Genomic DNA, 24,767 nt, shown 5'->3' with positions numbered 1-24,767 from the left:
CCACTTCCCTTAGAAGCTGGCTTAGGAACAATAGGTGACTTAGGAACACTCTGGCCATGTTCATTTAGGAAAAGAAGTACTTTGGTTGAACAACCTCCACGCTGGGTAAAAGGAGAGGATTTCAAGGCTTTTGCTTCTTCCAGTCGTCACTGAACTGTCATTTTAAGTGTAGGTCTTAAGATGAGGTATGTCTGCATTTCTTTTCTTAACAGGACAGAAATGTGGAGTCTGTTCCCAGACTGAAAAGGAGCACAGGAATTCCAAGGAGTTTCCTGATAGAGGTGAAAGATCCCAACACAAAGGGTGCAATGCTGACCAACACTGGAAAATATGCGATCCCCATTATTAATGCGTAAGTACAGGGATGCTGGAGAGGGACTATTCATTAGGGACTGTAATGATAGGACAAGGGGTAATGGGTTGACACTTAAACAGCAGAGGTTTAGACTGGATCTAAGGAAGAAATTCTTTACTGTGAGGGTGGTGAGGCACTGGAATGGGTTGCCCAGGGAGGTGGTGAATGCTCCATCCTTGGCAGTGTTTAAGAGCAGGCAGGATGAAGCCTTGGGTGATATGGTTTAGTGTGAGGTGTCCCTGCCCATGGCAGGGGGGTTAGAACTGGATGATCTTAAGATCCTTTCCAACCCTAACTATTCTATGATTCTATGAGTACGGGATTAATTGGACTGACCAAATAGTGAATGAGAAAAAGCATGCATAAACATCTGAGTGGATAATGCAACCAAGTTGGACTGCATCTGTAATTACAGGAGAGGAAGCACAGCCATTGCATTCTAACCTTAAAATCTGTGATGCTTGCTCGCATGAAAAGAGGGTGGTCATTCATACTTGTCATGCCCCTGGAAGTTGGTTCAAGTTGCAGTGCACCAAGGATCTGTATTTCTGCAGAACATTTCAGTAGTGTTGACAGGGAGTCATTCTCTTTGAGAGCTCATTTTGCATCTGGTTTATGTTTCAAATGCTTCTTACAAGAATTGAACCAACAGCTGTTGGATTGAGATTTCCTCCCCCTCTGGGTTTTTATTTTACAGAGTTATGGCTATAGAGAAGTAGTTTCAGCTCAGTGCCTACAGTTCAGAAGGGTAATGTGGAGTGAGAAGAATTCCATCTAGTATCTTCTTCTGATAAAACGCAAGGCTTGGACAAGTATTCCTTTACCCATCTTTAAATTTGTTCTTTTTCCTTCCCCACATGCCCTCCAGGGAAGCTTATGCTAGAGAAAAGAGGAAAAGGCCTCCATCTTTACCAGAGGAGCCATCCTCCTCCTCTTCTGATGGTCCTGTTCCAGATGAGCTGTTATGTCTCATTTGTAAAGACATCATGACCGATGCAGCTGTTCTTCCCTGCTGTGGAAGCAGTTATTGTGACGAGTGTAAGTGTTATTCCCATGTTGTTAATTGAAGACATCACATCTCATCTTCTGAAGCAAAAATAGCAGAGAACAAAATTACTTTGTTACCTGTTCTAATTAAAGCCTAAGTATACCCTGACTAGGAAAGGACTAAAGAAAAAGGGGGGGCAGAAAACTTATTTCTCTTTCTACAGATCCAGTTATGTCCTCTTTGCATGCAGAGGAGTGTCTAACTGTGCATTTGATTACAGTATTAGGTACCAAATGTTTGTCCACAGCCCTTTCTCTCATACAAAATTATACAGCCATCTCTGGTGACTGGCTGTGGTCTGCAACAAATGGATAGTTAGGCATTAAATCCACATTCTTCTCCACGGGAGAGCTGGTTCAAACCTTCAGAACTCAGACCTACCAATGCTTTTTTTTGAGATGTGCTTTGTTCCTTAACTTTGGGGTCAATGACTTTTTGCTGTCACGGACAGTGGAAAAAGGATGAGTTGAATCAGGAAGACACATCCGACACTCCAAATATTACAACAGCAAAATGTCAAAACTGTGTAACTATTTGCTGCAGACTAGAAATTGTTGACACTTGAACATCTGCAGCTTCATGCTGTACGCTCGAGACCACATTCACCCATGAATCATATACGTGTTTTGATTAGAACCGAACAGCTTTCCTTAGTTTGGCTAAAAACTATTGCATTGTGATTATGCTAATTATGCACAGGTATTAGAACGGCATTGCTGGAGACTGAGGAATATACATGCCCAGCGTGTCACCGGACAGACGTTCCTCCTGATGGTTTAGTTGCCAACAAGAGCCTACGCCAGGTAGTGTGATGACTTTTACATCAATTGGACAAAGAGCTCGTAAGGAGCTGAGAGAGAAGACAAGATTACTGTAATATTAATTTAGCCTTAAGCAAGGCTAAATTGAATAAGGCTAAATTTACTTTTCAAACACATTATCTCTGACAGCTCTTTAGAGACAATGTGGCAAATTCAGGACACACATGTGTTTAACACAATCACCTCACTTTCAAGTTTGGTGTTAACGCTCAAGTATTTACATACATGTGGAGGCTTTTGTTGGTGTATGTGCTGAAGTTTCAGGTTACCTTTATAACATGTTCCTCTGCCTCTAGGCTGTGAACAACTTCAAAAATGGTGTTGGCTACACAAAAAGGCTCCGTAAGGAGATCCAGCAGCAACCATCAGTACCCACAGGTGGTAAGTAATGACAGCTTTAGAATTTCTCTTAAACAATTACCTTCAGATAAGCTGAATGGGCTTTTTTGATTCTCCCCTCTCCAAAAGGTCCTCCGAGAACAGACAGTACCATGCACTGCCCAGGTGCCAGAACAAGCTGTGAACTGTAAGTATGCCATGGAAATTCAATATATAGTTACTTGTAACCTAGGCTGTAATGTATGAGATATAAGATAACGTATAACTGTGCTGCACCTTTTTCAGGGTCCTTACCTGTATCCTTCTGTTTCATTCCAAACAAAACCAACCGCTGGTATTTGGTTAATAGATCCTGCTCAGGTAGATGATTTGGATCTCATGGAGGGTCTGCAGAGGGAAAGTGGTTGTCTACTGACACTGCCCTGTGCCCCCTACATATGGATCTTTTCTGCCTCCTCCCTTGCTTTTGCCAGCACTGTACTTTATTTACCAAAGTATCCAGGACTACCTGTAAATCATTCCAGTCTGGATCTGGTGTTCTAATAATCGTCTCCATCACTTTAGTTACTTTTTCAGGATCTTCCCTAAAGGGCCCGGCTAACTCTTTCTAGGCTCATTAATCTGACCCAGAAAAAGACACCTTGATAGTCACCTCCACCCCTGCTCGCTGGTGTAAGGAGCTTGTGTACCTCGGAGAGCCCCTTTTGTTATTCACCTCATGATGGGGCTAGAGCTCTCTTCCCATCTGCATCCAAACCCACCCTACAAAATGCAACCCAATGGGGATTTCTTCAAAATCCTCCCTTTGGAGGCAGTGGTCCTGACCTCCATCCCAATACAATGTCCAGACAAGGAAACAAATCCTTACCAACTGCGCAGGGCATCCCCTGTGACTCACGTGGACAAGTTACCAAAAAGAAGCCTTTTGAAAGAAATAAAATCAGGGTCTTACCAAGGTCCCGAGTTGGTCTGGGATCTGTGGTTCCTTTCTGGGAAATGCCCAACCCTGGCGTGAAGGTCCCAGAGACTCCTGGATCAGCAGGAAGCACGGCACAGGGTCCATGTTCGGGCAGCAAATGATTGAACTATGTTATCTCTTCAGTTTGCAGCAGCATTATGTGGGCAGCTGAAAGAGAAGAAAACCCAAACCAAGCTTGGGAGGAAAAAATATAGAGAGAATGATGGTTTTGAATTAACTTCCATTTGTGTGTGTGTGTGTTGTGTTTGTTTTAAGATCCAAGTCTCACTGTCGTACTTCATCTTACTTTAGGAGGTCGCATACCTGCTCCAAGTCAAGATCGGGTCCTTCCTGCAGTGGCTCCTACTCTGGATCATACAATTCTTAATTCCAGTTTACCTTCTTTAAATGTTGCTTCTCTCCCTAATAAAAATTTTGGAGAATTTCACGTTCATAACAATTTCTGCATTCCCATTTGTTTTCTGAATTTGTACTTTAAGGGTTTCAGAAAGAATGCCCTTTTTTTTCTCTTGGTGCCAGCAGCTCCCACATCTGTAACAAATTCATTCCCCTCTGATTTAATGCCAAATAAGTTGCTCCTGTATCCACTAAATTCCACTTTATTTCCTCTAGTCCCTAGTTTCTATTTAACCAGTGGATCTGCTGGGGTAGATTCCCCACGTCCCCGTCAGTCTAGTTCCAATTCTGCTGCCAGAGCCACCCCATGGCACTGCCCCCAGGGCAGTCTCACTTCCAAGTCCAAACTCCCCACAGTGCACACCGATCCGGTCCCACAGGAGAAGAACCCACTCCCCCACCTCCGCCCCACATCCCTCCACTTCTGCCTCCCCAGCACCCATCCCACACTCAAACACAGGAGCTGCCGATCTCCCCTCCTTTCCCCCTTTGGTTTTCCTTAACTTTAAACATCTTTCCCCAGTATCACAACCTGAACAACATCTCTCCAGGTCACCTTTCAGTTCTTCCCTGTTCCTTTCCAAAGCCAAAATTAAGGGATCAGGTGGAGATATATTAATTTCTCATTCCGGCTGTCACTTGGGATGGTTTCTTAAAGTGAAAACCATATCTGCACACATTACTTCATCCCATTTTCCTTGCCAGCTCAAAACCAACGTTAATTATAACAATGTACCATAATTCAAAGTTCCATTTTTAGGCCATTTTTCCTGATCTTCCAAACTATACAAAGGTCGCCATTGGTTACAACATTTTATCAACATTTTCTCATTTACCGAGCCCCCAGGAAACCCTCTCAGTTCTTCCCAATGTGACAAAATGCTCCCTACAGGACTCTTTCTGCGCTCGCAGCCCAGAAAGCAACTGTGTCCTGGGCTGCATCCAAAGGAGCGTGACCAGCAGGTCAAAGGAGGTGATCCTGCCCCTCTATTCTGCTCTCGTGAGAGCTCCCCTGCAGCATTGTGTGCAGTTCTGGTGTCCTCAACATAAAAAGGACATGGAACTGTTGGAACTAGTCCAGAGGAGGCCACGAGGATGATCAGGGGCTGGAGCAGCTCCTGTATGAACACAGGCTGAGAAAGTTGGGGCTGTTCAGCCTGGGGAAGAGAAGGCTGCATGGAGACCTCAGAGTAGCCTTCCGGTATCTGAAGGGGGCCTACAGGGATGCTGGGGAGGGACGACTCTTCATTAGGGACTGTAGTGACAGGGAAGGGGTAATGGGTTAAAACTTCAACAGGGGAGATTTAGACTGGATATAAGGAAAAAATTCCTTACTGTGAGGGTGCTGAGGCACTGGAATGGGTTGCCCATGGAGGTTGTGAATGCTCCATCCCTGGCACTGTTCAAGGCCAGTTTGGACAAAGCCTAACATGGTATACTTTAATGTGAGATGTTCCTGCCCATGGCAGGGGGGTTGGAACTGGATGATCTTAAGGTCCTTTCCAACCCTAACCTATGATTCTAAAATTGTATCAATAAGTGACCACAGTTTCTATATCATCTTGTTCCGCAAGGGTGGCCTGGTATTTAAAACACATGAAGGAGATAACCAGTGGGCTCCTTTCTGCTCCAGGACTGCTGACACAACATGGGACATTAGCACAGTAATTTTGTCCCAAGGTGAATTTGGAGCTTCTTCAATATTCATGACAACGGCTGCCACAGCCCTTGGGCATCTGGGCCATCCTTTGCTCGCTTCATGCAGCTGTTGTGAAAAACACATCACTGCCCTTCTGTAGGGTCCTGGTTTTCGAGCAAGGACCTCCAGAGCTATTCCCTGTTCTTCATAGGAATAGAGCCAAAAGGATTTAGTTCCATCCGGAAGTCACAGAGCTGCAGCTCTCATTAGCTCTGGTTTTAAGTTTCTCAAAGCCCCTCTGCTGAATTAGTCCATTCTAAAGAGAGAGGGTTTCCCTTCAACAGTTCATATAGTAGTCTTACCAGAACACCGTAAACATGGATCCAAAGTCTGCACCATCCAGTCATTCCCAGTAATGTCCGGAGCTCCTTGCCGGTTGATGGTCGTGGAGTCTGACAGATGCTTCTTTTCCAGCAGCTCCAAGTTCTCTCTGTCCTCCTGTTATTTCATATCCTAGGTAGGAAACTAGGGTTTGGATTAGTTGGGCCTTTTGTCTGGATACCCAATAACCATTCAGTCCAGAAAAGTTAATGATTCCACTGTCCACTGTCCACATTCTTCCTTTGTTTCTGTAGCAATTAATAGGTCATCCCCATATTGTAACAGAGTCCCCATCTGAGCAGTGGCTTCCATGATCCTAGTTCTTGTGCTGATTTCCAGAAATTGCTGGACTGTTTTAAACCCTTTAGGTAATACCATCCAAGTTAATTGAGTTTCCCTTCCTGTGTCAGGATTTTCCCATTCAAAATCAAATAAAGTTTGTCTTTCTTTGGCCAATGGTAAGCAAAAGAAAGCATCCTTTAAATCCAGGATGGCAAAACATTTCTGATTATAGTTCAATTTAGTCAATAAATCATACAGATTAGCTACTACTGGACAAATATCCTCTGCAGTTTTGTTGACTGCTCTGAGATCTTGAACCAGTCTGCAACTTTTATCATCCTATTTCTTTACTGTCCAGAATATTATATTCCAATTCACATTCAATTAATAATATATATTTTAAAATTTATCAATGACTTTTTTTTTTAAATTCCCTTTGATCTTCTAATTCTCAGGGATATTGTTTTATTCTACTTGGGCAGACCTCCCTTTTTATTTCCACTTTAACAGGCAAAGCATTTTTCACCTTACCTGGAGCTTCAGATGCCCATACTCCCAGATACACCTGATTAAGAATTTCTTCTATTTCAGGGAGGTTCTCATGTTTGCTTTTCTGTTGAATTAAAGATAAACTCAAAACTGCAATTAACTGTTTGTTTTTAACTCTAAATTCCATTTTGCCTTCTTTAAATGTTGCTTCTCACCCTAATCAAGATTTTAGAGAATTTGGCATGCATAAAAATTTATGCATTCCTGTTTGTTTTCCCAATTTGTACTTTAAGGGTTTCAGAAAGATGCCTCGGGTCCTTTGTGGTTGGTTGGTTGTTTTTCTCTTTTTCTTGGTGCCCAGCAGCTCCCACATCTGTAACAAATTCTTCTTTTCTCTCAGATTTAACACTGAATAAGTTGCTCCTCTATCCACTAAAATTCCACTTTATGTCCTCTAGTTCCTACTTTTGATTTAATCTGCCAGGGTAGATTCCCCAGGTCCCTGTCAGTCTGGTTCCAATTCAGTCACTGCAGCCACACCATGGCACTACCCCCCCCCCCCCCCCCCCGGAAGTCTCACTTCCAGCGTCCGAACTCTCCCCCCCCAGTTTCAAAGCAACCACCGCAGCTGTGGCTATAGCACGACCCAGCTTTGCCTTTCCTACCTGTTCCCGATTCCTATACGCTCTCCATGCTTCCTCCTGTCCACATTTATTCAACAACCCCTCAGTCCCGTCCGTGAACGTCTGTTCCCACTTGTCTGCCTGCCCCAGCACCCATCCCATGCTCAAACACAGGAGCTGTGTGAGCTCCCCTCCTTTCCCCCTTGGTTTTCCTTTTTTCCCCTCCCAGTTGCTCACCCTGCTCTGCAGGGGCTGCAGATGCCTCTGCAACAGCACTGCTGCTTTAACCCTTTCTGACCTCGGAATGTGCATCTGCCGCTTGGTGCCAGTGCCGGGATCTCTTGCTCCTTATGAATATCAGACAGGACAGATGCAGAGGGTGCTCCTCTCGCAGGTACCTGTGATAGATAATTTTCCAGCCTATCTTCGTGATTATTGTTTTTAACTCTAAACATCTTTCCCCAGTGTCACAGCTGAACAACAGCTCTCCATCCATCTTCACTTTCAGGTTTTCCCTGTCCTTTTCCAAAGCCAAAATTAAGGGATCTGGCAGAGCCATATTAATTTTGCATTGCGTCTGTCACTCCATGTGGTCTCTTCAAGTGAAGAACGTATCGGCATACATTACTTCATGCCATTTTCCTTGCAGCCTCAAAACAACATTAATTGTAACAATGTATTATAGTTCAGGTTCCATTTTTAGACCATTTTTCCTGATCTTCCAAAGTATACAAAGGCCACCATCGGTTACAAAATTTTTCAAAACAGCTGGACAACATTTTCTTATTTCCCGAGCCCCCAGGAGACCCTCCCAGTTCTTTCCAGTGTGCCAACATGCACCCTAAAGGACTCTTGTTCATGATCTCTTCACTCTGCTGATTTTCCATTATCAATCTCTCACTCACACACACTAAGGATCCCACAGACACACTCCACACAGTTACAACACTTGAAACAGAGACTAAAATTCTATCAAACAAACCACAGTTAATAACACAGTTATAACATCCTGTCACCAATACCAAAATCACAAGACCAAAATCCTTAATGTCACAAGCCACAACAAGATCCAAAACCATTTCCAGGAGACACCCCCTGCATCTTGCACAACCCAAACCACAAGAACACCTGCTTCCTGTGGGTATATCCCAAACGGACGCCAGCAGCCGGGTGTACACCTTTACCTACGAGATTTCCTATCTTGACTTACAGAAGGCTTCCAAACCTTGTGTACACTTACCAACCCAACCCAATAACCAATGTAGTCTTTATGCAAGCTGCCCCCTGCACCTTACAGACTATACAGAAGAAAAGAATACCTTTGATGAAGATGGTCCTTGTCTGCTCCCGCAGTGACCCCAATGAGTGGAGGGGAGCCCTGTCCTCAGCGGGTCCTGCAGCCGAGCAGAGAGGCTCCCATCTGGGGTGACAAATGGATACGGAGACAACTGCAGGAACAAACTTGCCAACACAGTTTTCAAGCTCACAAGCAGGTATTCTTTATTCCGGTGCCAGCAGACACAGGGGATAACTCCTCCTAACGTGTGTCTCCCTATTGCTACACAAGCCATCCTTATATAGCCCTTGGGCACACATACATATTCATGAGGCTACATATGGATTACATCATTTTCCAGAAAGCTCCCCGCATGTGTACAGAACTGTGGTGGTCTCTGAGGGGCGTTTACTTCTTCCAACAACCTTCATCACTTCTGGCAGCCTTTGAACCATGCGCAGTAGATGCTCATACCAGTTTAATTGGTTCACTAGCACCAGAGACATAATAATCCCCCTATCCTCCTACTTATCAGTTAGTTTACCCATAGCCCATCCTGGACACCTGCTATTCCCAGATACTCCTTATCCCTGTGTCCTGTTTTTCTAGACTGTTTTTCTTAAGACCACATCAACTATAACGATTGATCTTGTGCCAGGATCTTCTCTATCTGTACTCTATTTTTTTCTATGTATTATGCACCTCAGTAATTTTCCACTGCTACTGTTACAAAGCCATTGAACTTAACATTGCTTAAAACTAATTCTAAAGGTTTATAAATTCCATTTTGTGATTTTGTGTTCCCCTTGTTTCACCTTGGACAACTCTTCAATCATGTTCACAGCCACCTCTTTCTACCCACCTGTGTCTCTAAACCCTTCCTCATGAGATTACCCTGTGCAGGAACAGGACCCCGTGAGGTGCTGCTTGCACCAGGCACGTGGTGCCCGAGTGTATTTGACTGTGTAGGACACTTTTCCTTGCTTCCCCCCATGCTGGAGCTGTGCACAGGAGCTGCAGCATCAGACACCAGATTCAATGGAGAATTCCGGTGTGAGGAGAAGTGGTGCAAGTCCCAGGTGGACGCTGAGAGCAATGTTGGGTGGGGAGGTGAGGAGCGAGGTGCTCAGTGCAGCGCTGGACCTTAAGGGCTGCTTGTCCTGCCTGTGCAGCCTCTGGAAGAGACACTCGGGATCAGTGGCAATGGAACAGGAATTTCTGAACGGAAAAGTGATAAAATAAACCCTTTCAAATCACTTTTATCAGATGCTCTTTGTAATCTCCCTGCACTCAGAAACCTCCAAATTCCCTGGAAGACAATCTGGAAGACTTGACAAAATGCACAGGGTGAGACATGGCTCGTCAGGGTTTAATGAGCCCCATGGTGTATTTGGGCTGAGTCCATGAACCTCAGGTACTGAGAGGAGACTGAAGAAACCTCTCAAGAAGTCCAAGTCAGAAACAAAGCCCCAAGTCCCTTCAGCATTAATGGGCCCCACTGAGGGCTGCTCCTGACAAAGCCGCCCCAGGGACTCATTAAAGCAAGTACCTGTAGGCTGTGATTACAGCAGACAAAGGCAAAGTGCAGGTGTCTGATGCTGAGAACACCCTTGGTGTGTTTGATGAAGCAGAAAGGCCAAGCCCTGAGCACAGCCCTTGGAGAAGTAGAGCCTGAAATGCTGAGAATGAAAGTTCTCCTCCCAGGCCTTGATGAAAGAGGCAAGTGCCATAGGGCAGGGGACAGAGACCTTTTGTTCTCTGGGGCCTTTCAGCCTTGCCAGAATCCTCCCTCATCTCTGCTGCAGGCTGTCCTGCACTGGCCCATGCCTGCACCTCTTTCCCTTCAGGCTGCTGACACCCATCTTGCTTTCCCAGCCAGCTCTCCCCTGGCATTTCTGTCCCTTCAGTCCCATCTCTGCACCCATGGCTGTCTGTGCCTTGAAACACAAAGCCATGGGCTGAGCCAGACTCCCTCTGGGTCACCTCTTGCACCACAAGTCCACCTTTTGACACACATTTCTCTTTCCTAACCTGGAGTCTGAACCTTCCAGGCTGCACTCTGTAGAGGTTTCCTTCTCTTCCTGCTAGCAAGAAAACCTCCATCATCTCTGCAGCCACATTTCCAGTAGTTGCAGGCTGCTACTATAGTGTCAATTCATCAGGTGGAGTGAATATCCCTCATCAAGCTGATCTAAAGGAGGCTTCTAGAGGAATGGGGGATGCCATCAGGATAGAGAACTGAGCACCATGGGAGAGCAGTGGGAAAAGCCAATGGTCTGGATTGAGAACTTGCTGGCAAGAGCCAACAGGAAAGGTGTTGTCCTTGGGTGCAAGGTATCCCATGCTGTGGGGACAGGGCACCTCATCTGGGACAGCTTCCTGCCTGTAGCCCCCTCTCTGCTGCGCACACCCCACTCTCTGCCCGCACTCACCAGTGTCTCACAGGAGCTTTGCACTTCCCCTGCAGCAGACACCTGACTGCAGGAGGTTCCTGCATTGTCCAGACTCAGGGATAGATCCTGCATTCCAGGCGAGTTTGGGAAGTGCAGGAGAGGGAGACAGGAAGGTCGGCTCATGGGGCAGATGAGCAGTGTTCAGGCCCCCCCAGCTCTGGGCATTCCCCATGTGCCACACTGAGGCATGTTCCCATCAGGGAAACTTCTCAGACAGCCTCTGGTGTGTCCAGGGCCTGCAGCCACACTGCAGGAACACCTACTCCTCCTGCACCTACAGACATCAACTGCTCTCCATTGCTGGGCTCTGTCCTGCTTGTAAGGGTTTGTTAAAGCCCTGAACCATCACCTTGCTTCTTGCTGACTTCCCTCCAGCCTCCCTCAGCTCCCTGCACTCTGCTCATTGCCACCAGGAACCAACTGAAGAGTCCAGAAGCTCTCAAGGCTTCCTCAGGGGTGACCATGTTTCTCCATTCCCCATTGCTGGATCCATGGAGTGCCAGGTGTGAGGTTCCTGCAGAGGCAGAGATGCCCCTGGGCAGAGCCCTGCTGCCGGGAGGGGTGTGCAGGGCAGAGCTGAGCACACAGCCCATGGGATGGGCTCTGGCAGCACTGAGAGGGAGCAGAGCTGGGCACAGAGCAGCAGCTCCTGGCAGGGACAGCTCCAGGCAGCAGAGCCATGGGCAGGGAGTGGGGGGAAAGTGCAGCCCAGGCCTGGGGAGGCTGCGTTCAGGCAGCTCTCTTGGTGTCTGCCTTCCACTGCAGGTGGCTGCTGGACATGCTCTGCTGGGCACAGTCCTTTGCTTCTCCCCATGAGAGCTCCTTGATCTGCCCTCTGAACCCTGCTGCCCTGCTCTCAGCACAGGACACATGTTTGTGGGGGTTCTTCAGATCCATTTGTGTGTGAAGGCATCTTACAGGCAGTGCAGGTTTGAGCCCAGGGCAAATGGGAAAGGACCGATGGACACTGCAGCTCTCCTGGCTCAGCTCTGAGCTATAAAGAGCTGAGAATTTCTCCCTGTTTTAACACTCTTCCAATTTTCAGCCATATGTAGAATATTTTATACCCCTATAAAAAACCCTCAGCAGTGTTATACTAGTAAATAAACAACAGACAAAATGATTCTAAGGCCATGCCGAGCCTCTCTTGTGTAGCCCAGACTCATCTGAATCATGAGTATCAGGAGCGATCTTCACAATCAAGTTGGATTTTATCTGACATCCCTTGTGAACATCAGAGATGGACAAAGTAGTGGTGGAGAGCAATGCTAACTAACATCCAACCTGGCCTTGAACACTACCAGGAATGGGGCAGCCACAGCTTCTCCGGGCACTCGGTGCCAGTGCCTCAGTAGAATCACAGGGAAGGATTTCCACTTAATATCCAAGCTAAATCTTTTTTTTCATCTTAAAATGATTCCCCCTTGCCCTGTCACTGCACATCCTTTTAAAACCCCCCTCTCCAGATTTCCTGTAGGCTCTGTCTAGGTATGGGCAGCTTGCTAAGATGTCTCCCTGCAGCCTTTTACAAGCTGAACACCTCCAGCTCTCTCAGCCTGTCATCATTGGAGATGTGTTCCAGCTCTTAGAGCATCTTTGTGACTCTTCATAAGCACATCATTGTAGGATCATAAGAGAACAGAGATTGGAAAGGGAACCCACAAGGTCTCGAGTCCAACCCATCAGGAACAGGGTCAGAGCAAGTGGTTCAAGGCTTGATACAGTCTGAGCTGGAAAATCTGAGAGCCAGAGACTGCAGAGCCTCTCTGGGTGACCGGATGCAGCACTCGCCTGAGCCTATTGGAACAAGGTTTCCTGTCCTGGCTCAACGTCTCCTCTGTCACTATCCCCCATTGCCTTTTGTCCTCCCTCCAGGCACCATGGTGATGAGCCTGGCTTTGTATTCTCCATGTCCTCCTTGCCAGTACAGGCAGCCAGTCCCCAACAGCCTTCCCAAGATCAAAGGTCCCTATCAGCCTTCTCCAGGCTGGACAAGCCCATCTCCCTCAGTCTCCTTTCACAGATACAGTGCTCCAATGGCTGCCTGTCCTGAGGGCTAAACCCAGATATCATTCCTAAATTGAGGATCTGAAACCTGGATGCAGTATCCCAGAGCATCCCTTCCCTTGTTCTCCTGCCGTGCTCCTGCTCATACAGCCCACGATGCTGCTGTCCTCCCTTGCTGCCAGGGCACAGCTGCCTCCTGTCCAGCTCCTACCCACCCAGACATTTCCTATGGGCTGCTCCCAGCCAGGCAGCCCCAGCCTGGGCCATTGCAGGGCAGTCCCCTGCAGGGACCCCTGTGTCCCCTGCTCTCCTGCCCAAGACACCCTGAGAGCTCTGCAGCCCCCCCCATGCCATCCCATCTCCTCACACCAGCACAACAGCTCCGACCCTTGGGCTCCTCAAGACCTCTTCCTGCTGCAGGCACAGAGCAGCCATCCCAGAGCTGGAGCAGCCACAAAGCTGCTTTCATTCCCCTTCATTCCTGCTATGGGAGGACAATAACACAGAGAAGTTGCTGCAGGATCATTTATTTTACTGAAATACAATGAGAGCCCCATTGACACAAAGTCTGTGGGTCAGACAACACGAGTGGCCACTTAAGGAGGAGATGAAAACTGACATTTCTATGAAGACAACATCACCACAAATATAAAACAGGAAAACATACACAAAGCAGCAAAGACAGGCGTGGCCTGTCATGACCTACATTTGGAGCTCTTTCCATGGTAAAGCAGGCAGTGTATGGATGCTGAAACACATCCAGTCACCAGCTTCCTCATTGCATCCTTAAGATCATGGTTCCTAAGGCTGTAGATGAGGGGGTTCACTGCTGGAGGCACCACTGAGTACAGCACTGACAGCACCAGATCCAGGGATGGGGAGGAGATGGAGGGGGGCTTCAGGTGGGCAAATACTGCAGTGCTGAAACACAGGGAGAGCACAGCCAGGTGAGGGAGGCACGTGGAAAAGGCTTTGTGGCGTCCCTGCTCAGAGGGGATCCTCAGCACAGCCCTGAAGATCTGCACATAGGATACCACAATGAAAACAAAACAGCCAAGTGCTAAAAGGACACTTAGCACAAGAAGTCCAACTTCCCTGAGGTAGGAATGTGAGCAGGAGAGCTTGAGGATCTGGGGGATTTCACAGAAGAACTGCTCCACAGCATTGCCTCTGCAGAGGGGTAGTGAAAATGTATTGGCTGTGTTCACCAGAGCATTGAGAAACCCAGTGCCCCAGGCAGCTGCTGCCATGTGGACACAAGCTCTGCTGCCTAGCAGGGTCCCATAGTGCAGGGGCTTGCAGATGGCCACATAGCGGTCATAGGACATGACAGTGAGGAGATAAAACTCTGCTGAAATGAAGAAGAGAAAGAAAAAGAGCTGTGCAGCACAACCTGTGTAGGAGATGGCCCTGGTGTCCCAGAGGGAATTGGCCATGGATTTGGGCACAGTGGTGAGGATGCAGCCCAGGTCCAGCAGGGAGAGGTTGAGCAGGAAGAAGTACATGGGGGTGTGGAGGTGCTGGTCGCAGGCTGTGCTGGTGATGATGAGGCCGTTGCCCAGGAGCGCAGCCAGGGAGATGCCCAGGAAGAGCCAGAAGTGCCAGAGCTGCAGCTCCCGCGTGTGTGCAAATGGCAGGAGGAGGAAGTGGGTGATGGAGCTGCCGTTGGACATCTGCTGCCTGTGGGCATGGGCACTGTCATGGGAGAAACAGGCAGTGATGGGTTAGGACATGAGGGATGTCAGATACAGAAGTGCAATTTACACACTCATGACTCTGGAAACTTTCATGTTGCAGAGGAAAGGCTGAGAGTGACTTGCTCATGATTGTCTCTGAGGTTGGTTGGTTTGTTTGTTTTCCCAGTGTCACAGCTGACAAGTGACTTTTTCAGGGATACAATTCCTATGTAGGTTTTTTAAGGCAACTCTGAAAAGTCTCATAATATGACAGACAGAAGGGCTCAAGTGTCTGTGGGTTAGTGTCTACTCAAGGTTGCTGCAGTGTCCATCAGTCTGGCTCTCAGCTGCCCTGCACTTTGTAGAGAGAGTCAGCTCCTTGCCCAGCAGAGCATGTCCAGCAGCCACCTGCAGTGGAAGGCAGACACCAAGAGAGCTGCCTGAACGCAGCCTCCCCAGGCCTGGGCTGCACTTTCCCCCCACTCCCTGCCCATGGCTCTGCTGCCTGGAGCTGTCCCTGCCAGGAGCTGCTGCTCTGTGCCCAGCTCTGCTCCCCCTCAGTGCTGCCAGAGCCCATCCCATGGGCTGTGTGCTCAGCTCTGCCCTGCACACCCCTCCCGGCAGCAGGGCTCTGCCCAGGGGCATCTCTGCCTGTGCAGGGGCTCAGGAGCAGCTCACACAAGTCCTGACAAGACTCTCGGTGCCTTCTCCAAAGCACAGAAGTGAATTCCCAGCTCCCACTGCCCAACCTGCCCACCAAGAGTGAAAACATCAAAGCTCAGGATCTTGCCTTCAAAGGTGAACGCTGCCTCAGTGTCTTTCAGAAGGACCCTCTGCAAACGTGCTCAGAGTGATGTGGAGCTCTGAGCAGCCCTGACCCACACAGCACCCTCTCCATGCACAAGAACATTTTCCTTTCCCTGACAGGAGTGTTCCTTCCCCTCCTCAGCTTCCTCCCCAGCACCGTGGGATCTCCCAGTCAGGCTGAGTGCTGACCCTGGCAGGCAGCAGAGTTCCTGCCCCTGCACACAGCCCCTGGGCTGCAGGGATCCTGCTCGCAAGGACAGCGCTGGGCACCCCTGGCTGCACACCCACATTCACAGCCTGCAGCCAGCACAACCCGGCACAAGGGACCTGCCTGGTCCTGTCCCTGCCATGGTGCAGAGGGAAGCCCTGCTCTGCACCACATCCTCCTCCTTATCTACACACAGAAACTGCAGCTTCATTGCCCTACACCCAGAGCCTTACCACAAAGAGGGCTGGGAAGGTTACTGCTCCAGAAGGTTTTTCCTCCTCCTCAGCATCCTCCACTGCCAAGTGCCTTTAAGCTCTCTGAGGCTCACAGCTCTCCCCTGGGTCCCAGCTCAGCAGCAGAGGCCCAGCCCAAGGTGGCTCTGCCTCTGCCCCTCTGGGCTCCCTCCAGGCCTCCCTGGGGCTCCAGGGGAACCCCATGGGAAACAGCCTGAAGCAAGCACTGATGCTGCCTCCCTCAGCTGCAGACACACTGCCTTCCTGCACTGTCATTGCTCTGAGGAGACACAGTTTGGTCTAAACAACAAGAGTCAGTAGAATCATGGAACCATTTAGGTTGGGAAAGACCCTTAAGAACATCAAGTCCAGCATTAACAGAACACTGCAAGTCAACACATTAACCATGTCCTTTAGAACATGTCTTTTATGTACCTGCAGGGATGGTGACACAACCACTTCTGTGGGCAGCCTGTTTCTTGTTCCATCATGAGACAGGACAGACAGGCCAGGACAGGCTGGGATCTCCTTTACCCCTCCTCAAGGAAGGGATCCAGCCTGGTCAGTTGATACATGTCATCCTAGGATTGTAGGCCTGGGGCTGGAAGGGGACTCAGCTTCCTCCCATGAACACCACAAACCCACAGGAGGTCTCACTTCCTCAGAAGGGGAAAATGTACCATCATATAGATGATGTCTTAATCAGAGGAGATTGCCCCTAAGAACTGCAGCAATCACAGTGTGGCAAGCACTCCATGGTGCAGAAGTTGAAGTTCCACCTACACAATGTCAGAAACCAAGCAGAAACCAGTCAAATCAGGGGGTACTTGGATAGCAGCAGTGTAGTGATTGCTGCAGACACCTTCAGAGAAACAGAACAAGGGCAGATGCCCCACTCTGGGAAGGAATTACAACAGCTTGTGGGTCCTCCAGGGTACTGGGGGAAATATGGCCTTGGATTCTCTATCATTGCTCTCCCACTGTACTCACTGTTATGAAAGAGAAAAACATGGGGATAGAATAAAGAGCATGAGGAAGCAGGAAATGCCTAATACAGGAATTAAAATCATACAAGTCACTGGGGCCTGTACATCCCCAGCACCCTCTCATAGCAGAATGGGGGTTTGCTGCACATGGCTCTTCCTGTGACCTATTGAAATTGGCCCTGATGGAACAAAAACAAATTAATGTTCAAGTCACCTCTGAACCAAGGAATTCAGACTCTTGCCTTTAGTCCCAGCGTTACAACAGCCTTTCAAACCCTCACCAGGTTTAGAAGCACCTCCCTTCACCCAGAGAACACCAACACCAACCCTGGTTCACCAGTGCCTCAGCAGAAAGGGTCACAGAATCATGGAATCAACCAGGTTGGAACAGACCTTTAAGCTCATCCAGTCCAGCCCTTACCCCAGCACTGCCGAAGCCACCACTAACCCATGGCACTGAGGGTGTGTGAACACTTGCAGGGATGGTGACTCCATCACTGCCCTGGGCAGCCTGTTCCAATGCCTGAGCACCCCCTGGGGCAGGAATTGTTCCTCAGCTCCATCTAAACCTGCCCTGGTGCAGCTTGAGGCCGTTTCCTCCTGTCCAATCCCTTGTTCCTTGGGAGCAGAGCCCAGCCCCTCCTGGCTCCATCCTCCTGCAGGCACTTGGAGGGAGCCATCAGGTCCCCCCTGAGCCTTCTCTTCTCCATCTGAACCCCCCAGCTCCCTCAGCCGTTCCCCATCTCTCTTGTGCTCCAGGCCCTGCACCAGCTCCATTGCCCTTCTCTGGCCCCACTCCAGCACCTCAAGGTCTCTCTTGCAGTGAGGACCCCAGAACTGAACACAGGATTCGAGGTGCAGCCTCCCCAGTGCCCAGTGCAGGGGCACAATCCCTGCCCTGGCCCTGCTGCCGCACGGGTGCTGATCCAGCCCACGATGCTGGAGCCTTAATCCCAATGCTCATCCCATTGGCCCCAGCCCATGGATCCAGCCTGTCCGGATCCCTCTGCAGAGCTTCCTACCCTCCAGCAGATCAGTGCTCCCACCCAAGCTGGTGTCATCTGCACACTTACACATCCCAGTATGGAGCAGTACAGACCAGTCTGCACATTACAGACCAATATAGGCCACTATGGCCACAGATACTGCTGGGGTTTCTATATCCCAGTGCTCCCAGTCCCTACTGCAGGTGCTCCTACTCATCCCCCACCTGACCTCCTTCTTGGTGGTCTTTTGGGGGGAACACTCCAAATTAGATCCCCCCAACTCTGGAGATTCCCCCCAGTTCCCTGATATGGGGGGGGGGGTGTTGCAGTCCCTCAAGGGGTGTGGTTTGGGGGCAACAAGCAGGAATTTGGGTCTGGTGGCTTTGAGAGGGAGCAGCCTTTTGGGGGCATCCCCATTTGGGGTGGGGGTGTTTGCTGGGTCCCCTCCAGGATTTTGGGTCCCTGGGTTCATTTGGGCGTGCCTGGGGTGGTGAGGCAGAGAGGGTCACTTTTAGGCTGCCCCAGACCCCCATTTGGGGGTCCTCCCTGCTCTTGAGGTGCTTCAGGTTACCCCAGGATTTTGGGGGGCACCACTATTGCTTTGGGTGCCTTCAAGGCCCTTTGCTGTGGCAGGGTGGGTCTGGGGTGGCCATTTATTGGGGTGCCTCTTCTGAGGGCTCCACGCCCTCTGGCAACCTGAATTCACTACTGAACCCAAAGCAATATTGGGGTCCCCCAGTGAATTTGGACCTACACAGCAGCTTGGGGGACCCCGAGGGCGGGTGCTGGGGAGACCCCACTTTTCAGGATACCCCTTTTCTACTGGGTCTGTACCACTGTGCTGAGCTGGGGCAGCTTTGGAGCTGCGAGCTTTGGGTTTGTGGAAATTTTGGGGGGTCCTGGGGGGATTTGGGGGATTCAAGCTGGTCCCCAAAACTCCTCCAGGTTGCTCAGTTATTTGGGGACTTGCCATCTCCCGAAAATGGGGGGTTCCAACTATTGCAGAGCAGCCGAATCTCACTGGATGCCCTAGGGACCCACATTGCCATAAATGGGAGGAATCTGGGGGTTCAGGGGGATTTGGAGTTCAAGGAACATTTGGAAGCTTGGGGGGGTTCCCCAAATCTCGCTGTAGGAGGCACATTATATTGGGGGAGCTCCTGTGTGCTGAAAATGGGGGTACCTGGTTCCCAGGGCACCCTGAGTCGCTCTTGAGTGAGCAACGTTCCCCCAGGGTGGATATGGGCTGAAGGGAAGAGTTTGGGGGCTCAGAGGGATTCAGGCATTAGGGGGGATCCCCATAGCTCCCCGGGGGGGTGCAAGGATTTGGGGAACACCCAATGTCCCAAAACTAGGGGTTACATTTGTGCCAGGGTGCCCTGACTCTTCAGTGCCCCTGTTGGCCCATGGCAGTAAATGGGGGGACTTGGGGTTCAGAAGGGAACTGGAGGTTTTGAGGGATTTGCAGGTTCATGGGAATGTGCCCAAGCTCTGCAGGGGGCAGAGGAATTTGGGGGACCAATTGTGAAATACACAGGAATGATTCATGTCAGGAACTTAGGAGCCCTTGTCCCCATTGCACTTTGTGTGAAACCAGTCCTCCTTTGTGACTTATTACCGTAAGTGCTCCTGTCAATACAATGATGAAAGGGAGGAAGAAACAAAGGGGATAATCTCTCCTAATCAATCACTTTGTTTTCCAAAGGGTGCTTCTGTTTAACTGTTTGACTGGCTTAAGGAGGTTAGATAACCAAGAGATACATCTTGTTACAGGATGCTGCAAACCTGGCTACCAGGCAAATAACCATACAAGGTAAAGAACAAGAAGTTAAGACTATGGTTAAGCTTGTAAGCGTTTTTGTGTTAATACATTACCAAAAAAGTTCAGCAATGTCTTCACCGGAGAAAGACCCCAGCAAAGAAGCACAGAACAAAGGAAAGGGCCACGTCGACATTCGGGTAAAGAAGATGACAGGATTGGCTAAAACCCAAGACTGAGAAGTATAAGAGACTGTACCCCAAAAATCCCGGTGTGTGTCCTTGATGGAGCAGAGACTCCCCGGTGCACCCAGCACTGCTGCTTATTGCCTCTGATATTAATCAATTGTAAATAACATTAACTGGACCAGAACATGGCTAAGACAAAATTTTTATAACAAAATGGAGCCCTCAAACAGGGGCTACAGCCACCAGAGACCACCCCACAGATCATTGGGGAGGGGGGGACCTCAGATACGGGAATACCCTACCAGGTTTTGGGGCTTCAGCTGGTGGGTTCCCCCTAAATCTGACCTGTGAGGATGCTGATGATGAGCTCATCCCTCTGCCCGGGGGGGGGGGGGGGGGGGGGGGTGAAACTAATGGGGTGTTCCTGGGATCTGGGGTGACGTTTGCACTTCTCAGGCTCTGAGAGGAAGGGAGAAGTTCTCCTGCCCTGACACCTTCTGAGCACCTCTGACCCCAGCAGCTCCTGCACACACAAGGCTCCTGCTTTGCCCCCAGCACCTCTGCAGGCAGAGCTGAGCTCCAAGCACATCAACAAGCCCAGGGCTGAGCTCCTCCTCAGCCATGCCCTGCTCCTACAGCTGCCATGGCACCAGCACATCTCCTGACAGCTTCTCCTCCCTTCACAGCAGCACCCACAATGTCTTTGCAGCCACACTCAAACAGGATGGCAAAGTCAAAGCACATGCACCTGGATGTGCAGGGCAGCCACGGCAGATGCAGCTCCCGACCCTCAGAGGAGGGGTCTCCTGTGCACTGGTTCCCGCAGGGCTCTGGCTCTTTCAATAGCCCCCGCTCAGCTCAGCGTGGGGGCCCCATTTGTCACAATGGGCAAATCCACAGTGACCGCCAGGGCTTTGTGATGGCGGCAGCATCGTGCCCATGGCCACTGGGCACCCAGGGGTGCTGCGGGAGTCACTGCAAGGGGGGGGCACCAGGCAGCACTGGAGGACAAAACCAACTGCTGGGCATCAGGTCAAGAGAGGGAGAAAGAAAAATTCCAGAGCCAGAGTGAAAGAAGGCACAGCCAGCTGGACAGAGAGGGTGAGCAGGAAAGGATGGGACAGGGAATGGGACAGAGAAAGAAAGAAAGAAAGACAGGAAAAAGGGAAAGAAGGACATGAGAAGAATAAAAGGGTAGGGATCTGCACAGAGATGGAGAAAGAAGCAGCAGGGAAAGAGGAAGAGAGGCAAACAGTGGGAGAGGGAGCAGGGCAGAGAGAAGTAAGGACTACGGGATTGACAGAGATCATCAAAAGACGTGGTGGGTAGAGGAAAGGTGAGTGGGTAAAAAACAAATAGGGGCAGGGAGAGCTTGCTAGCAACACCAAGCTGTGTGGTTCAGTCGATACACTGGAGGGAAGGAATGCCATCCAGAGGGACCCTGACACGCCTGAGAGGTGGCCAATGACAACCTCATGAAGTTCAACCAAGCCAAATGCAAGCTCCTACACCTGCGTCAGAGCAATCCCAGCAATCCCAGCTACAGGTTGGGCAGACAGGAGACTCGGAGCAGCCCTGTCCAGAAGGACTTGAGGGTGTCAGTCAAGGAGAAAATGAACATGACTGTGTGCTCACAGCCCACAAAGCAACCGTGTCCTGGGCTGCAACCAAAGGAGCGTGACCAGCAGGTCGAAGGAGGTGATCCTGCCCCTCTGCTCTGCTCTTCTGAGACCCCACTTGCAGCACTGGGTGCAGTTCTTTTGTTCCCAACATAAAAAGGACACGGAGCTGTTGGAACAAGTCCAAAGCAGGACACGAGAACGATCAGGGGCTGGAGCAGCTCCTGTATGGAGACAGGCTGAGAACACTGGGGTCTTCAGCCTGGAGAAGAGAAGGCTGCATGGAGACCTCAGAGCAGCTTCCAGTGTCTGAAGGGGGGCTACAAGGATGTGGGAGAGCAACTCTTCATCAGGGACCAGAGTGACAGGATAAGGGGTGATGGGTTCAAACCGAAACAGGGGAAGTTTAGGTTAGATATAGGGAAGAAGTTCTTCCCTGTGAGGGTGGTGAGGGGCTGGCACAGGCTGCCAAAGGAACTTGGGAATGCTCCATCCCTGGCAGTGTTCAAGGCCAGCCTGGACAGAGCCTTGGGTGACATGGTTTAATGTGAGGTGTTCCTGCCCATGGCACAGGCTTGGAACTGGATGATCTGAACATCCTTTCCAACCCTAACTATTCTAGGATTCTAAAACCAGAGCAACAAACAAGACCAACAACTAAGAGAAAGAGAAGTGCAGGAGCAACGAGCAGCTCAGAGGGATGGAGAAAGAAAGAGAAGCATCAGAAGCCCTGCAGAGTGATGGAGGAAGGGTCTGGGAGCAGCAGACACAGCCAGAGAGAGGAGAAGTAGGCAGGGAGAAAGGCAGAGACGGTGGGATACAGAATGAGCTGCAAGCAGGAGAAGGGGCTGGTAGAGAGACAGAGAAAGAAGGACTTGGAGAAGAGAGGGACGTGGAGGACAGCACAGGAATAGAAGAGAGGTCTGGGGAAGGGAGACAATGACAGCAAGGGGAAAGGGAGCGGGAGCTTGGAGAGATGAGAGGCAGACACTGCCCCAAGGGCCGGGCACTCACCACAGCTCCCGCTCTCCGTCCTGCCAGGGAACCTCTTCAGCCCAGGCCCTTCTTTCTCTGCCTCTCTGTGCTCTCCCCTTTCCTCCTGTGCAGGCCCAGGGCCAGCTGCAGGCCGCAGGCCGGGCTGGGGCAGCTCTCGGCGCTCTGGCAGTCGGGGTGCCCGGTGCCTGTGCCCACAGCGGGGCTGTCTCCATCTCCACAGGGGCTCGCTCACCTCAGCGCTGGCCCCGGCCCTCCCCTCAGCACAACCTGCAAGCCCCAGCACCAACATGGCCGCCGGCAGCCCCAGCACTACAGCTCCCAGCATGCCCCGGGGCGCTCCTCCTGCTGCCAGGCCCTGCTGGGCCACCGTCCCCTGGCCATAGGCCAGAGGGAGCAGGAGAAGGGCAGGAGCCGGAGAGGTGAGGAGCTCACCTGTGGGCTGGGGCTGTGCTGGGGTTGGTCCATGTCCCGTCTGCTTCTGCCCCACTTGTCAGCACAACCAAACATCTGCTTGTGTCCCTGACCAGTAGAGCTGAGCATCTGCTTTTGTGTCTTACCAGTAGAGCTGAGCATCTGCTTGTGTCCCTTACCAGTAGAGCTGAGCATCTGCTTTTGTGTCTTACCAGTAGAGCTGAGCATCTGCTTTTGTCCCTTACCAGTAGAGCTGAGCATCTGCTTTTGTGTCTTACCAGTAGAACTGAGCATCTGCTTTTGTGTCTTACCAGCAGAGCTGAGCATCTGCTTTTGTCCCTTACCAGTAGAGCTGAGCATCTGCTTTTGTCCCTCATCAGTAGAACTAAGCATCTGCTTCTCCCCCTCATCAGTAGTCGATGCCTTGGCATGTTAAGTACTTAAGAAAGACAATACTTTTATTTAAGCAAAGGAATTCCTTTAACCCCCTGTCGTGGTTTAAACCAAGTCCCCCAACTCCCGGAGAGTTAGGAAGGAAAATCCAAAGAATGTAGCCCCCACGGGTTGAGACAAGAACGGTTTAATAGCTAAGGCCTAACACAATAATAATGATACAGCCAATAACAAGTGAAAAGAATACAACACCTCACCAGCCACCGACCCATAACTCACTCCACCCTGCCCAGCTGAGCACCGCGTGCTCCCTCCTCCATTTTCCTCTAGAGCTCCATCCCTCCTCCTCTCTCTCTCCCAGTTGCATCCTGGTCATCACGTGCTATGGTATGGAATACCTCATTGGCTAGCCTGGGTCAGGTGTCCTGTCTCTCCTTCCTCCCGACCTCCCCTCCTCCACCTGGCTGGAGCATGTGCCCAGAAAAAGCCTTGAACAAAAACGCCCTCAAAACATGCTCAAACCATGACATTATCCACCCCTTATTCCATACCATTCACATCATGCCCAGATCTCACATTTCCAATACACCATCACTCTTAAGTCCACCCCTCGATCATGAGTCAATCTCTATGTTGCATCTCTGGAATGATGGCCTGAAATATCTGGGCCCACCTGGCTCAAAATCATTCACTGTCCCCTTCAGCAGTTCTACAGCTTGCTGCTGGGGACTCCATACAGCTGCCTTCCACTTCCAATGCTTCCAAAGCACCAGTGGATCAGATACTTGGCCATACTGTCCCTCATGCCCAGCCACTCATGACTGTCTAGCCTTGGGAACAGTCTCCTGGTGCTCCTATGTACTTGTCTAACCTTAGACAAGACCCAAACCTGACCCTGCTTAACTTTTGGGATCAGGGCTGATGTAGCTGCCCTGCTTGCCAGCTCTCCCACCACCAGCTTCTCTTCTCCTCAGTCCGGATCTTCTTCCTCTGCCTTACTGGGAAATGCTGTGTGGTCTCCTGTATCCTGCTGGGGGTCGGCGGGTGACTTCCGGGGAATATTCTCGGCCGCTGCGGGGTTCGGAACGGTGACGGGACTCTGTTCCTCCACTGCCTTGCTGGGAAGTGCTGCGTAGTCTCCTGCATCCTGCTGGGGGTCGGCGGGCGACATCCGGGGGACACTCTCGGCCGTCGGGGGGCTGGGAACGGCCGCAGGACTCACCTCCCCCGCTGCCTGATCCTGCTGCTCAGCTACCGCCCTGCTCCGCTCCTCCCCCGCCTGCTCCCGCTGCTCTGCCACAGCCGTTTGGCTCCCCGTGCCGCTCTCCCTGGCAGCCTCAGCTGCCGGCAGCTCCCGGGGCTGCTCCTTCCTGGCTTCATGCAGCTCCACGCAGACGACGACGAGGATAAGGACAAG

At 50.5% G+C, this 24,767-nt stretch overlaps 2 protein-coding genes across 2 annotated transcripts; one reads left to right on the top strand and one right to left on the bottom strand.

Moving 5' to 3' along the window:
• The first annotated feature begins 1,222 nt into the window (after positions 1 to 1,222).
• LOC117438682 (E3 ubiquitin-protein ligase RBBP6-like) lies at positions 1,223 to 2,747 on the top strand. The gene is made up of 4 exons (XM_034074124.1): positions 1,223 to 1,393; positions 2,103 to 2,206; positions 2,521 to 2,609; positions 2,693 to 2,747. Exons 1-4 carry the CDS (start codon positions 1,342 to 1,344, stop codon positions 2,745 to 2,747), a joined length of 300 nt encoding a protein of 99 aa, XP_033930015.1. The 5' UTR covers positions 1,223 to 1,341.
• Positions 2,748 to 13,783: 11,036 nt separating this feature from the next.
• Positions 13,784 to 14,761, bottom strand: LOC117438681 (olfactory receptor 14A16-like). The gene has a single exon (XM_034074123.1). The coding sequence runs from the start codon at positions 14,759 to 14,761 to the stop codon at positions 13,784 to 13,786; it is 978 nt and encodes a 325-aa protein (XP_033930014.1).
• Between the last annotated feature and the right edge of the window lie 10,006 nt (positions 14,762 to 24,767).

Source organism: Melopsittacus undulatus, unplaced genomic scaffold (genome assembly GCF_012275295.1).
Source record: "Melopsittacus undulatus isolate bMelUnd1 unplaced genomic scaffold, bMelUnd1.mat.Z mat_scaffold_55_arrow_ctg1, whole genome shotgun sequence".
NCBI classification, from domain to species: Eukaryota; Metazoa; Chordata; class Aves; order Psittaciformes; family Psittaculidae; genus Melopsittacus; species Melopsittacus undulatus.
The sequence above is the reverse complement of the archived record's forward strand: the minus strand, read 5'-3'. Positions and strand labels throughout refer to the sequence as shown.

Coding starts and splice junctions, on each gene's coding strand:
- LOC117438682 (XM_034074124.1), top strand. CDS start 1,342: ATGACCGATGCAGCTGTTCTTCCCTGCTGTGGAAGCAGTTATTGTGAC. Junction 2,207..2,520: donor CCAACAAGAGCCTACGCCAG/GTAGTGTGATGA, acceptor CTCTGCCTCTAG/GCTGTGAACAACTTCAAAAA. Junction 2,610..2,692: donor TCAGTACCCACAGGTGGTAA/GTAATGACAGCT, acceptor CCTCTCCAAAAG/GTCCTCCGAGAACAGACAGT.
- LOC117438681 (XM_034074123.1), bottom strand. CDS start 14,761: ATGTCCAACGGCAGCTCCATCACCCACTTCCTCCTCCTGCCATTTGCA.